The sequence below is a fragment of the Taeniopygia guttata genome, chromosome 4 (assembly GCF_048771995.1).
Source record: "Taeniopygia guttata chromosome 4, bTaeGut7.mat, whole genome shotgun sequence".
Lineage (NCBI taxonomy): Eukaryota > Metazoa > Chordata > Aves > Passeriformes > Estrildidae > Taeniopygia > Taeniopygia guttata.
Genome location: NC_133028.1, coordinates 47,930,825 through 47,946,144, shown reverse-complemented (window position 1 = coordinate 47,946,144; position 15,320 = coordinate 47,930,825). Strand labels below are relative to the sequence as shown.

Below are 15,320 nucleotides of genomic sequence, written 5' to 3'. Positions count from 1 at the left end.
AGATTGGGAGCTGCTTGAATCTCCATCAATTTGCAGGATGGGACTGGGGCCCTGCTGGATGTTGCTGACATATGCCCTGTATACACTGCTTGCTCAGCTGGCCCCTCTGCTTGGAGAGAGGAGCATGGTTTTGTTGGGACCTATTGGTGACAGGACTTTAAAAGTGCTAGAGGGAAAAGGCAGGAAATAGGATGGGCTTGGAGCCATCAGCATCCCTGAACACAGAGTCCAAACATCTTTGTGATATAATTTCTCTCTGTCATGCTGCACAGCTGATGCACAGCAGTATGGGGACATGTTCTGTCTCTAGCACTCATCTGATTTGCTGAAGTCCTCCACATGCTTTTTTAAAGGTTAACTGCAGGTACTCCAGGATATTTTTTTTTTCCTATCTTGTTTTCAGTTCTAATTTTAGGTGCAACTAACTTTTTGGAACATTTGCTTAATCACCAATACCTATCAAAGACTTTTAAGGCAATTTTGGTTTGGAAAGCTGAGGCACACATCTGATTTATTAAATACCATTTCTGCAGAAGCTTTTGTGAGCCCGATGAGGCTGTTAGGAAGGTTTGTTTGCTGGGGAGTGTAATAAGCAGATAAAGTTTGCCATTCATCCTTGTCCCCCACCCTTCCCACAGTAAAATTATTAGCTAATTTTCTCATAATCAACCTGGCTGACTCTCAAAGGTTAACAAACCAAAGATAAAGTACCCTTATATGCATTTGACAGTGGCATTCATATTAGCTTAGCTGACTGCATTAGACGTTGAGTATCCTGATGGATGTCTCCTCTCTTCTCCCAACTCCTCCTGCATTTTTGTAATGAAAAAGCAGCTGTTCATTGTCCCCAGAGGTTGTATAGAAGTAACACTACCAATCACAGCCTGCGCTGTAAAACCAGTTGCATATATCAGAGCTTAATCCTTGCCTATAATCCTTGCTTTGCCCCTAAAACTGTTCTCTTCCTGCTGTGTTTTGGGGGAGCACGGGGGACAGAGGGACCATGGGTTTGTGTTGGCAAGAAAAGCAGAGACTGTGCTGTGCAATCCACTTGGCGCATGAGGACGTGCACACGCTTACTCAAGCACACAATGCAGGGCGTTCTCTCCTACACCTGCATTCTTGAGCTCAAGACCACCACAGCTATGAGGCTGCTGGCTGAAGGACTAGCCTGGCAAACACTCTGCATAACCTCGCCAGGTAGGAGCAGTTCTGCAGGGCTTGTGGGATCAAGTCTTCATTGCTGGAGGTGTGGATTTAAAGAATGAAAAGTCACCTGATCCTTTTGAGGAGACTTCCCCTGCTTAGGTCCTCTTAGGAAGACTAAAGAGAGGCATTTAAAAGGCATCCATTAACTTTCATTGTCTGTAGGAAAGATGTTTACTTAAGCTGAAAAAGTCTCAGCTATGATTTGAGTTTCATTCAAAGTAGTCTCATATCTTAGATTTGTCTGTAGTTCCCAGCTTTCTAAATCCAGTTGAGTGTGTACTTTACAATGCTGAGCCTTTCATCCACACTGCTTCTTTGTGCAGTAAGAGCATGGCTGTGTTGGGGACAGACAATAATCAATTAGTGAAACGGTATCTCGTGACTGAGAATATGAAGTGGGCTTTGCAGAGGCTGACAACAGCTCTTTTAACTCACCCATTTCTGTATGTCTCTTAAATATCCCGAAATATCAAAGGTCTTTCATTAGAGCTTCAAACTCTCTCAAATCCAGGCAGGCCACTAGATACCTCAGAAGACCATGAACTGATGTGAGCTGGCAGCAAGTGGCAAGTTGCCAGAGTGAAGAACAACCAACTGTTTTCAAAGCTTTGAAAATATTTAAAAAGGAAGGACAGAGAGAGAAGTGTTGCACTTCCCTTCAGGACTGCTCAAATGCCGCTCTTCCAAGTGTCAGCTGTGGGAGTCTATAAGTCTTAGTGAGAGTTAAATCACAATCTGCTAGTTCCCCTGGCTCCTTTTAGCTTGGCAGTGAATTTTCTGCCTCTTCATGTTGCATCCCGCCACAAAAAGAAAAATTTAAACAGGAGAAACAATGTTCCTTTGAATTACTGGAAATTAAAGAAAAGCAGGAGTGCCAGCTTGTTCTCAGGTCCCAACTGTTACTCAGCACAGCAATTCCAAGTTTTTATCCAGTCTTTTAATTTGGTTAAAGGAAGAAACTTTCATGTTAGAGCTGTGTTTTAGGCAATCATCTCATTCACAAAATCTAGACTTGTTACTGGTTTCCAGTTTCTCTGGAATACCTAAGTGATATTCCACAGAAAGGAAAAAGCCTGTATCCTTGTAATAATATTTTTTTTTCTAGTAGTTTTCTTAAATGTTTATTGTCACAAAATACATAGAACTCCCCATATACTGCCCATTTATGCTTAAATACTAAGAAGTTTTAAATGGCTATACATAAAACCCACATCCTTTTTAAGTGAGGATAGAACAAGATAAGAAGTAACTGAGAAATGGCCTTGGTTGTGTGGAAGCATGAACTGGAGCCTATCACTTGATCCTCAGAACAAGATTAACAGCAGCCTTCTAAAGAAAAACCTAAATACTGTCTTGGAAAGGGATATAAAACTAAACTTAGAAAGTGAAGAAAAATACTGTAGCCAAGATGGTAACTACAGAAAATATGCTTTTCAAGCCAGGCTTAAGAAGCTAGGCTGCAACTCCTCACTAAATGCTGCCATGATGTGAAGTTGGTGGCTTGACTAACAATTTGTTTGGGTCCTGAGCCCTTTTATCTAGGAAGATCAATGACCAAGTTCTTCCCAAGCTTCTATATTGAGTATTCAACATGAAAACACAGTCCTACATCTTCATCTCAACCTAAAGCTGAAGGGGTTGGTAACAGTACCCATGCCAAGCTCTCTTGTGGGCCTGGAACTGTGGTACGGCAGCACCAGCTCACATTTTGTTTCTCTCCCAGAGTTTTGCTTTTATCAGGATTAGACCTCAACTGTTCTGTTCAGAGTCAACTGTTGTCAGCTGGCTCTGGTCATCAAAACCAACTTGTCTTTCATCTCTGGTACATCTGGAGAGGTAACTGTTTTCTCAGATTTGGATTTCAGCCCAATAATCCATGCCATTGTTCTGTGTAGATTGCAGTAACCCACATGAAAACTGCTCCTGAAGACCACACACAAATGCAGAAAAGCTGAGTGGCAACCATAGCTTCAGGGAGCATCTTCTCATAGACCTCTAAAAATGCATCAGATTCTTATCTTCTGTGCTGCCTCAGCAACAGTGGAAGTCAGAAGAGATATTTTTGCGAGTAGCTTGAAGACTTTAGCACACTGAAAGGTTTTAAGGAAACAACCTTTTCTATAAAGCTCTGCTAGGAGTAACAAGCCTATTCTGCTGATTTCAGTGTGATTTATACCGTGAGGGAATAAAACTGCTTAGTTACTGAGGGGAAAGTCAAGGTAATTCATACAGGTTTTTGGAAGATTATACAGATACACGTTATAGCTGCTTGTGTATCAAGCATCTGAATTTGGAGAAAATCTAGCAGAGTGTAGCATGTGCATTATGTCTCCAGAGAACAGACTGGATTTGCTGTGTGACCTCCATGCATTTGGTCAGGGAACAAATGGTATGGATATAGATCCACCCAGGGAGGAGATTGGATGTCATGAACTGGGTTGTTTATTCTGTCTAAGGGGGGAGCATTAATGACAGTCTTCAATTACATGGGGAGAAAGAAGCCATAGCACACAAGGAAAAAAACCTGCTCTGCATGTCTGTGGCAGATGGGATGAGCTGATCTAAGATGATGTTTTAAATGGTACAAGCTTTCTAATGAGTTAGATTAATTACTGCATGTAACTGTGTGTTATTATGTAACCCTCACCATCAGAGACTTTTGAAAACAGGTTGGAGTGGACTGGCACAGGTCTGGCTGGTGTTGCCCTGATTCCAAGGAACAGGGCACCGACAAACCTATTTTACCCATGTGTTTATGAGCAATTGGTCTGGTTTGTAAGTCACGAAAGGCACAAATTGGGAAGAATAAAACTAAATCACAGGTGGGAATGAAAACACATTTTGAAATTAAATCATGCAACAATTAAAACAGTGTAAGATGTTTCCAAAGCAAGTACCCTTGTTTTGGCTCAACTCCTCCAGCTCCACTGTGTGGAAGTGAAGCCCCAGCAGGACATGCAGGGGCAGGCAGCATCTCTCACAGGGACACAGGGCATCTCAAGGCTCACTGGCCCTGGCAGGGATCCCCAGAACCTGCCCCTTGGCTATATCGGAACGTACACGGCACGCTGTGTAGTGTGGGAGCTGCCTCTTTGGCTGCCTCTCATTTCTCAAAACACAGCGGCCAAAAGTTGAGTTCACTACAACATCCCAGCCTAGGTGTGGCAGAGCCATGAGAAAAACAAAGGAAGAATGTGTAGAGGAGTGTAAAGGCTACTGTAGTGAGGCCAGTGAAGGGACTGAAGCTCTGCTTTACCATCTGGACATGCAGGAGCACCAGTCAGAGCACACACACCCTGGAGCCATCAACCTTCTCTTTGCATTCTCCCCACTCTCCTCTCAGTATGACCTTCAACTTTTAAAAAGAAATTTAAGAAAACTGCATTTTGTAAAAAATTCTGGTTTCAATAGAGCTGTGAGACCAACAGGATTTCCTACATAAAGTTCAAAGGATAATGGAAGCCAGAGCTGTGTAAATAGGTTTTCTGAGGACAGTGCAGCCCACAAGGTTTTGTTCTCTTCTATCAGTTCTTCTGCTCATACGTCTATTTTCTAGTGTTACTGACCCAACAAGATGAAACCTTGAAATTTTTAGCTTGCCAGTGTTTCTTTTTTCCATCCAGTGATTTTTCACTCTGCCAAAAGCTGTGATGGAATCGTCATGGATAACTGACCTTTGACTGGTGCTAGGAAGTCATCAACCCAAGAAATCCGTGCTATATCCAGGTCTGAAGCCAAATGGACAAAGATCACAGAAACTGGAAGATAATGATGACGGTGACCTCTTGGTAACCCTCCCTAAACAGCAGGTCGATAACATCAAGTGTGCCTTGAGGAATGGTTCAGCCACCAACGCTTGCTTATCCTGGCATGCTCACAAGAGGCTGCACTGCAGAGCTTGGCCAGAACAGCAAGAGAAGTCAGCTGTTGCTCTCAGGGAGCTGATTTTAATCAGCAGCCTATATCACCATTGCCATTTGACAAATGGAGTAGCTGAAGTACTGAGAGGAAAATCATCCCTCAAATAACATCCTTTCTCTAGACATCAAAAACGGGTCAAAGCACTAGTTGTGCACCTGATTAACACTGCTCAACACACCTAGCCTAGCATAATGGACTGAGATGAAGAAAAAGAGACTGTTCTGTTTTCCAACACAAACATCTTTGCCAGTGTTTCATTCACAGGCACTGTGAAATTACTGAATTATGTCTTGTGTGGGTCACAGTTTGAAATAATTTTGCTGGTCAAGACTTCACAGAGAATTCTCTCATTATGCAAAAGCATCTCCCTGAACACACACTTATTTGAACACCCCTGAGATTTAATGCTATAACTCTGTCTGTCGGATACAAAGATTCTCAAAAAAACAGCAAAGATGAAAGGATGTTTTAGTTCAGCTTCCCTGTATATGTTAAAGACATCTAATAGTTAGGATGGTGCTCAAGAAACTGAGCAATACTGGTCTTAGAGTATGTTGGCATCCCAGCACCCAAGGCAATACCAAACAAGCTAACCTGGGGAGCACTGCCGCTCTGTGGAATGGTCTTTCCATACAAACTACCTGGATCCGTCATACACCAAACCTAAACTACAGAAAAATAGCTCATAACTGGCAAGAACAGACAGAGATGGCAACCTCACCTTGAATGATCTGGTTATTGCAACAGCAGGGTCCTTTTGTTTCTTAAATTCAATCTGATTTTGAAGTTTGACTTTTAGGGAAACATTTCTTATCTGGTCATACCATGGTGGCATTTAAAGCAGCCACGTTAGGACTGTAGTGTTTTGCTAGAAGAGCTACAGAGTACAATTAGGTACAAAGTTTGTATGGAACACAAATCACAAAAAATAGGAACTGGAGACCTGGGTGATGTGACATTATAATTTCTGTTTACTCACATTTTATAATCCTGAATTCATTTCCTTTGCATAATTGTTTTTTCCACCCATATTGTAGAGGCATTTAATTTTTACTTCCCTTGAATTTATACAATTGTTAAAATAGTACACTTTTTCCACATCTGGGTAGAAATTATGCAGTATCCAGTCTTATTGATGGTTATGTAATGTAGCAAGGAGAAATCACTATTTAGCTTTACTATCATGCCCTCTGCATTGAGTTCAAAAATCAAATTGATTCAAGTGCTTTTGCAATTATACCATTGTATTACTGAAATGCAGGAACTGGTGTCAGTAAATTGAGGGGGGTTTAGCACTAGCTGATTTTAAAAATGCATGAATTTTGAAGCGTCTGGCTTGGAGAAGATTTAATGAATTATTAATCCTCATATGTCACAAATCCCATGCTCTTCATTCCTGTATGTCTGCTTGTGTGTATATTCGCTAGTCACCATTTTCCCTGTAAATTAAGGATGAATTAGCTATAAATTAGGCAACAAATCTTATCCATCCCACATTTTCTTTTGTTTGACACAGAATATCATAGATCTAAATGCCAGAGAAGACAATTATATTCATGTAATATGAGCTTCTGCAGAATACAGTCACAGTGTCATTGAGGAGTTTCTAGATTAACCCCTTAACTGCTCTTTAAAGTTACAATAAGAAAGCAATATATATATTTTAGGAAGAAATATAGATTTAACTAAAAAAATTCAAGGCACAGGCAAGGCATGGCATCCTTACTCAAGTTTTTTCCAAAGCATTGCTAATGCCCTAAATAAATAAACTATCCAAATGAAGAGAGAGTTGAATGTAGTGCAAAAAGACCCTATTGTAAGCCACAGATCTCAGCTAACAACAGAGTGTCCTTGTCCTTCTGGGCCCTCCTTTACATCTGCCTTGAAGTTTCACTGTGTTTTCCTCAGCCATCACATGTGCAGTGGGGCAGCACAGCAGTGCTGCTGGTAAGGAGCAGAGCAAATCCTTAGGGGATGTTGTGGTGTTTTGAGCTTCAGTTCACCTTGGGTATGAATGCAATCTCTCTTGAATCTGTCCTGTCTTGCCTCTCCTCTAAGTTTCCATTTGGAAGCTCACATTGTTTCTCTGTGTATAAACGACAGTACCTTAAGTGCAAAACTTGTAAGAAATCCTTAAACGATACCACATGTGTTCAACTTTTTATCCCAGCAATAATGGAAATGTCTCACCAATAAGAAGCTTTGATGTGTTCGCTATCACTCCTTAGCCATCTGAGTTCACTGCACATCTTTTCTCCTGTAGGGACACTGGCAGTTGCTTACAGGTTTGTTAACCGAGGGCACAACTGCAACAATTGGTCTTTAGCTATGCCAGGGAATCACATCCCATAATATCAAATCCTGGCTTACACACCTTGTTTCAATGTTAAAGAAGTGAAAGCTTTGTTACAGGGTTAATCAGAAACAATTTTGTTCATAAGCAAGTCCAGAAGATTTCAGGTTTTAGAACAGAAATTGAACTTTCTGATAATGTTATGCATCAGTGCCCTTACCTAAGTAATAACCACTTGCGCCTCTTCTCATATTTTCATTTGTTAGTGAAATAGGAAAAAACCCAAACCCCTAACTTTAAGAGCTTTTTCACGTGCTGGAAGTTCAGTATTTGGAACTCTGCCAGATGCATGAGCTTCAGAGGAGAGATGCAACTGCACAACAGCACATAAGGATAGGTAGCCACAAGTGAAGCCAGCTACCGTACACAGACAACAGGAGCAGGAGAGTGTAAGCAGAAAGTACAACTTACCAAACTGGAGTTTGGCAAGGCATATGGGCAAATTCACCTCCTGTCGAGAAAGTGCTAGAGGGGTTTCTTGTCTGGGAGCAATTTAGACCTCTGTGTCATCTGGCAGTGGCAGAAGGGTGCCAGCAGGATGGAGGCTGTGGCAATACCCCAGGAACAACCCAGTGAGCCATCAACAAGCTTCTGGGTATCTGACTTCTGCTTTCCCGAGCCTCATAGCGATAATCAGTTGAGCACAAGTCAGCTGAGGCTATGATCTGAGGATGTGTATTTCTGCTGGGAAAAAAACTTCTGAGGAGATAAATGTCTATCTCAGCTAATGCCAGAAGGGGAAACAACCCATCTGACCTTGCACCTTTTGGTCCTTTTAGGTCTGCAAGTGCTCTACCACAGCTATTCCCCCACCTACATTTTCTTCTGGGAATCTTGCCCAGTTTTGCAGAAGACTGTACTCCCCTGCAGTGGATGTATTTATTCATTCATTCATCTGAGCTGCTTTGCATTCACAAACTCTCCAGATACAGGTGCTATAGAAAATAAGCTCTGAACCTTCAGACCTGGCTAAAACTAAAGAAAGATTTTCTGTGAAAGAAAATGACACAACTTCTGTTGCTGCAGAAATGTCTCTTCTCCTTGTAACAACACCTTTCACAGTATATTGATAAGAGGTGGCAGGAATATGCCAAACTTGTCCATAAAACAAACAACAAAAAAATCTCAGCCTCTCATTCAGTGCCTGGTTTCCAGTTTGTGCCCTGTGTGCAGCAAGAAATAAATGTACTTACATCAATTGCATCTGAAAAAGTCAAACAGTGGTAATCTGAATTATAACTTGAACGCATATTGGTGGGATGAGATGCTGATCCATTTGCACAGTAATGTGCTATATTTAAGTCATGCATCGTGGCATCTTCAAAGAGTCCAGTCATAATTATGATGGATTAGACTGCAGAGTCAGTCCTAGATGCAGTAATTGTTTCACAGATGCTGATGATGTGACATGAATTTCTAATGAATTATAGCTGAAGAAAAATATGTGGAGCTTCTAAATGGTCTGGATAAAATATAGCTATGGGAAAGACTAAAAAGTCTAAATGCTGCACTTGTGGGAAGGTAGATTTACTTTTAGAGGTAGAGTGTTCACCTCTGTAAGGACAACCACAAAGACTTTTTAAGATGCAAACAAGTAGGAGTACTACTTCATGGTGCTCCAGGTAAAACCAATAATAAAGATATTGTGGCCATTTATTTTTTGCCAGTTCTACATTACAAATCATATTACTTTACATTTGCTGTGATTTGTAATTGCTTGAGGAAGATTTTTACTCAGTTGTGACTTGAGGATAGTGATTAACTTGAGTGTAGACAGTGAGAGAAATAAGTATAATGCAAAGCTTCCCCCATCCTAGATGCATTTCAAAGAATGCAAATCTGGCACTTTTAATGCATGAATTAACTTTGTATTTTGAAGAACCAAATGATTCCCATGTTCTTTGCAATGTCTAACACCAGTGCCTTTTACACTGAAAGTGGTCTGAATTTGGGAGAACATACCATGAGATCTTTGAGGATACATGAACAATAATTCATCTCACAAGAGAACCTCGTGAGTTTTGAGAACAGCATGAACATAAGACTCTTTTCTGACCACAGATGTTCTCCTTTGAGGGGTTTGCAAGCTAAGTTTAAAGAAATCAGGGAGCCCCCACTTCTAAAGGAAATGGTGGGTTTGTCTGATAGAGAGTAAGGAGTTGAGAAGAAAGATTGCCTGGGAATTCCCAGAATGAATTTAGTTGTAACCCACAAGGTACACCAGAAAAAAAGCTGCAAGGCAGATTTTGACGGCCAGGCAAAGTTTCTCACAGCTTAGTTGCACAGATTAAAACTTTTTTAAAAGAAATAAATCTTTTAGAAGCAGCTTGACAGCACAGTGTTAATCACTATGGTGCCCTTTATTTCATTTCATTTCATAGTTATGAAAAGCAGCAGCCTATACACTCATGTCTGTGATTCACCTGCAGTTTTTAGGAATGAAACGTGTGGAGGCAAAGAATGGCTTCCAAATTAGTCTGGTATTTTATTTTTGAGACACTCTGGGAGCATCGTTCTGCTGCCTGGCTTAGAATGACACATCAGAGGAATCTTTTTCACACAGATTTCTGCTAAGCGTGGAACATCATCTCCCTGGGAATGCTGCAAAGGCTCATGTCTTGTGGTACTATAAAGCTAGGGTGGGAAATACCTCTAGAAGGGAATAAGCCTACACTACCATGTTAAAAAAACCCAGGCAAGACTGACAAACATCTTTTTCCATCTTTCTGTCTTAGCTTTCCCTGCAAAAATTCTTTTTTAAAGTATCATTACCTGCAGTGAGAACTTACCTACTTCTGTCATAAAAAAACATAAATTGAGTAAAGGAAGAAAAAAAAATCAAACGTCAAGAGTAAATCTTAAAACAAGTATGGCATTCGGAGGAAATGAATACAAGTTATCATATAGATGCTTGCTGGTCAAAATGTGCATTTGAATTGTCCTGCTACTGAATTCAGAGCTGCAAGCAGAGAGAATTCTGCTGGATGCAATGTATTTAATGAATTACTATTATTTATAAAAGCATTTTAGGATCATATTATTAAACTGAGTAAGGTAATACGGCACTGAAAACTAGATAAATTACATTTAAATAATATTTTAAATTACATTTTAATAACATAAAAATATTAATGTAGGATAAATACATAAGCAGAGCAATCATGATGGGAGAATTTTTTCAGTATAATAGTTCTTCCTATGTAGTGACAATACCAGCCACGTGTAATGCCTCTCCTGACTCTGCAATCTGAGCAGAGCTGACCTGGCAATAGAGAACCCTTCAGATTCTCCTTTATGCAAACCAAAAATAAAATCTTCAGAGCAGACATGCATATATCCAAATTTTCTCTGTGCAACTGCAAATCTGTAAGACCCACTGTCAGTCTGCCTTCTGTCATTTGTGACGAGCTGAGAACCATAAACCAACAAAGAATAAATTATAAGCAGAGTCAAACAAGGGCTTTATCTGTGTTAACTGGGTCTGTGAATTCTGGGAAGATGCATGTGAACAGGATTAGCTTGTTATTGTACGGAATTTGCTCACTGCACATTGTCAGTACTTTTATCCAGCTAAAATCTTCACTTTGTAAATAAAGAGTATATGAGAAAATGGGATTTCCCACTCCAACAAAGAAGAAAAAAATCCTAGCTCCACAGCTGCAGAGCTCAATTCAAAACACAAAGCATGGTTTAAGCCATGCTTGGTGTCTATATGTAAATTTGAAAGGATATTGATACCTGAAAAAAAGCATTTCCATCAAAACTTTCAAAAATCACTCTATTTCTGTCAACTTTACCGATCTGATGATGAACTGTAAGAGTTCCTGTGGACAGCAGTCAAGCATGGCTTTGTCCTGTGTATTGTGCCACTTGCATGGTCTTCAGGAATGCCAGTTTTAAAAGACCCTGTTAGACAGCTGAGGTCAGGAAAAAAATGTTTTCCCCTCTAATTGGAAACTTGGTGGCAATACTCCTTCAAGTCAGACAAAAGAGGTTTGGCACCCTTGATCAAATTACAGGATTAGCACCAAGTCTGGGAACCACAGTTTCAACATGACTTTCTGCCTTACCAAGGGCAAAATGTGATGACAGAGGAGTCTATGCAAATCATTCAAAAGCAGAGAATACTTTTTGCTCCACTACGAGAGATTTCTTCTGGTAAAATATCTTATTGTGTTAAATGGGAGTAAGGAAGTCACTCTGTATTGTCACTCTCTTTTCATCTCGAAGAACGAACCTTTAAGAAATAGGGAGACCTGGAGGTGCAAGATGCACCAGGATAGTGAAACACCCCTCGGGTGCGCTTGCGGGCTCATGCTGTGTGTGGTAGCTGGTCAGGGCAAGGGGTGCCTGAGTGCTGCAGGAATTGTCAGTAACTGGCTGTCCTTCAATGGAAACTAAAACTGACTTAAATTCTCTCCCATTTCTTTTCTCTTTCAGATACGTTCAGAGGGTAGCCTTGTGGATGGCCTCAGAGCAGGCCAGATGGAACAGGACAGAACCAACCATGTTGACGGCAATAGACTGAGTCCATTTCTAATACCACAGTCTTCTCACATTTGCCAGGCAGAGCCTTCTGCAGTGAAGCTACAGAACGGGAGTCCAGCAACAGAGAGATCTGAAGTGGAAGTAAATGGAGATCATAAGCCACTATTCAATAAAAGCAACTTTGGAGTGCCCCACCAGAAGGGAAGTTCAAACAACTGTGTTAGCCCAGACCTTTTACAAGAAAAGAAAGTATATTCCAAATATATGCAAAATGGTGGGATCAAACGCACTTTTAGCGAGCCCTCTCTGTATGGACTTCATGAGAGCAAAAAAGTGAAACAAGACAAAGAGGTAAATGGAGAAAAAGCTGAGCCAGAGGACAACAGGGAAAAACCAAGTGTCTCCAATTGTTACAGCGAGAAATCTGAGAGTTTCAAAAGACAAGAAAATGAAGCTTCAGATTTGATGCCGTCTACAAGATACAATAGTGTTGGTTCAGAAAACCCTCATGACCTTCTGATTCAGGATGAGCAGGAGCAGGAAAATATTCATTGCCATAACAGGGACATTGTCTTACTACTTAAGAACAAGGCAGTGCCAATGCCTAATGGTGCTACAGTTTCTGCCTCTTCCATGGAAAGCATGCATGGTGAACTCCTGGAGAAAACACTGTCTCAATATTATCCAGAACATGTTTCCATAGCAATGCAGAAGAACACATCTCATATCAATGCCATTACCAGTCAGGCTACTAATGAGTTGTCCTACGAGACAACGCATTCATCCCATACCTCAGGGCAGATCACTTCCCCACAGACCTCAAACTCTGAGCTGCCTCAAGTGCCAGCTGTAGTGGTTACTGAGGTCTACAACACAAAAGACTCCAGTAAACCACCTGTATTGCCAGGTAGCTGTTCACTTCAGAAACCAGATCTACAGCTTCAGCAACAGATTCCAGGCTATGATCCTCAGCAGTTACCTATAGGAAACAGTAATATTCATGGAAGCATAGGGCAGATTACCAACCAAGACCTCTCTCTAAGTTCCAGCAGTATCCTGCAAGCTCAGAGCACTGCTCTGGAAAGGTACTCTGAGCAAGCAGAAAATAATGGTGCTTTCTTTACACAGAACTCAACTTTTCACAAAGATTCCTCCACTGCTCCTGCTCCAGAAATGAACAGTGCACTGTCTGCCGCGGTGCGAGAAGGACACCACTCCTATGACAATAGGTGTGATGAAACTCTTCCTGGGGAGATAAAAAATGAAGGGCAACAGGAGGGACCAATGTCAGAAAGTCCCAGCCTCAGCCAACAACAACTTCAACCTCAGCAGAGCCTTCTGCAACAGGCACAAACATCACAAGATGTCAGTGAAAGCAACCTGCAAGCTGCTGTGGCCGCCTCGATTCCGCAGCGCCCCGAAGGAGTGACGCTGGTGTCAGAATCTCCCCTCCAAAACCTGCACGCACATGGAAGCAAGGGTGAGTTGCAACAACACTATCAGCATTTCCCAGGACAGAGAGAACCTGAGACTCCTCCTGACAAAGAAAAGGACCAAGTGAAAGAGCCTGTACAACAGGCTCAACATTATTCAAAACCAGCCTGGATAGAACTGGTTTCCACCCAGTTACGCCAGGGAGAGCCTCCCCAGAAGCCCAGCGAAGCATTATTGCGGTCAATTCTTCAGTACCAGGCAAGCACAGCCCAAGCAGTTTATAAAAAACAGTATGCTGGAAGTCCTGATTCTTCAAAGGGGCCTTCAGGACAGGCCCAGAGCCAGAAGATAATGCAACAGGAACAATTTCCTCCACTGTACAAAAGCGAGAGCTCCCAGCTGCAGCCACATCCTCCAGCTGACCAGCAGCTGCCATTCCAGAAACACTCACCACAGCTCACAAAGGTGGATTCCCTTCTCAAGTCCCAAGTGCAGCAACACCCTCCACAGCAGCTCCACTTCCAGCCAAGGTCAGAACAACAAGGTGAACAGCCTTCAGGGGCCCCCTTGAAACAGCAGCACTTGAATCCCCAGCCAGGGGAAAACGGGCAATTCTTGCATTCACACATCTTGCAACAGATGCTGCAAAACCAGGCACATCCAGTGCAACTGCCATGCAGTCCACAGCTAACCCCAAACCAGCAGCAGGCTCCACAAATGAAAACTAAAGACCTGTCCCAAGCCGTATCCCACCCCCAAAGCAATGCTGAGCAGCCTGTAAACAGGACGTCCTTCAATCAACTTAAAGTAGATGAACATTTCCAAACTGCGACTAAGTATACTAAATCAGCCGCATTCCCACTGCCTAACCCTCAGCTAGGCCTAGAGCAGGTACAGGCCATGAACAACAAAGCTCCCCTTTACACTCAGAAGGCAAATGCCAGTCTCCAGCACCCTTGCCCAAACAACAGACACCTGATTTCCGAGAAGAAAGGGCACGCCGCAAATATGGAACGCTTTGGAGCCAACAAAATGCAGGATTTGCAGCATGTGCAGTATTTTTCAAATAACTCGACCGCAAAGCAAGATGTGAATCATTGTTTTCAAGAACAAGAGCAACAGACACAACAAGCCTCAGTTCTGCAGTTGCCACCCCTCCAGCCCTCACAGGGCTATGGTGCTAGTCTGAACCAAGACCTCCCAAGCAAACAAGCTCCACAGATCCCTCAGCAGTACTTACCACACAGCCAAACTGCCCCCCACAGCCAAGACCAGAGAGGCTGTCATTTGCAGGCCCAGACCCCTAAGGATTTTCAAAAGCATGCTGCTCTGCGGTGGCATCTTTTGCAAAAACAGGAGCAACAAGCATACCAGCAACCCAAAACTGAGATTGGTCCCAGTGCAGCACGCAAGCCTATAAAAACTGAGGCTGGCACAAAGTCTAATGCCTGCATGCGCCCATCAGCTGGACAGCTGGAAAACAAAATGTGGAAAAAAACAATTAAACAAGAGAATCAGCACTTTGGCTGCGAGAACATGCAACAAAAGAGCATCATTGAGACAATGGAGCAGCAGCTAAAACAGATACAGGTCAAATCACTGTTTGATCATAAGACTTTTACTCTCAAATCACCCAAACATGTGAAGGTTGAAACAGCAGGCCCTATTACCATCCTATCACGAAATACCAGTGCTGCAGATTTTGAGACTCAAACCCCAATCTCAGATCAGCAAGCAAACTTGTCTGCTGAGAAAACCCCGACCAAAAGAACAGCTGGAACTGTTCTCAATAATTTTTTAGACTCACCTTCCAAGTTATTGGATACGCCTGTAAAGAATTTATTGGACACACCTGCCAAAACCCAGTATGATTTCCCATCTTGCAGCTGTGTTGGTAAGTGCTGAGATGCACTAA

General features: G+C 42.1%; 1 protein-coding gene across 2 annotated transcripts in view; it reads left to right on the top strand.

Annotated features, from left to right (window-relative positions):
• Positions 1-15,320, top strand: part of TET2 (tet methylcytosine dioxygenase 2) — a 68,105-nt gene that overhangs the window by 35,168 nt on the left and 17,617 nt on the right. For both annotated transcript variants that reach the window (XM_030271640.4, XM_030271641.4), the window contains exon 2: positions 11,924-15,299. In XM_030271640.4, the coding sequence (XP_030127500.4) occupies positions 11,924-15,299 (3,376 nt within the window). The remainder of the gene's footprint in view (positions 1-11,923; positions 15,300-15,320) is intronic.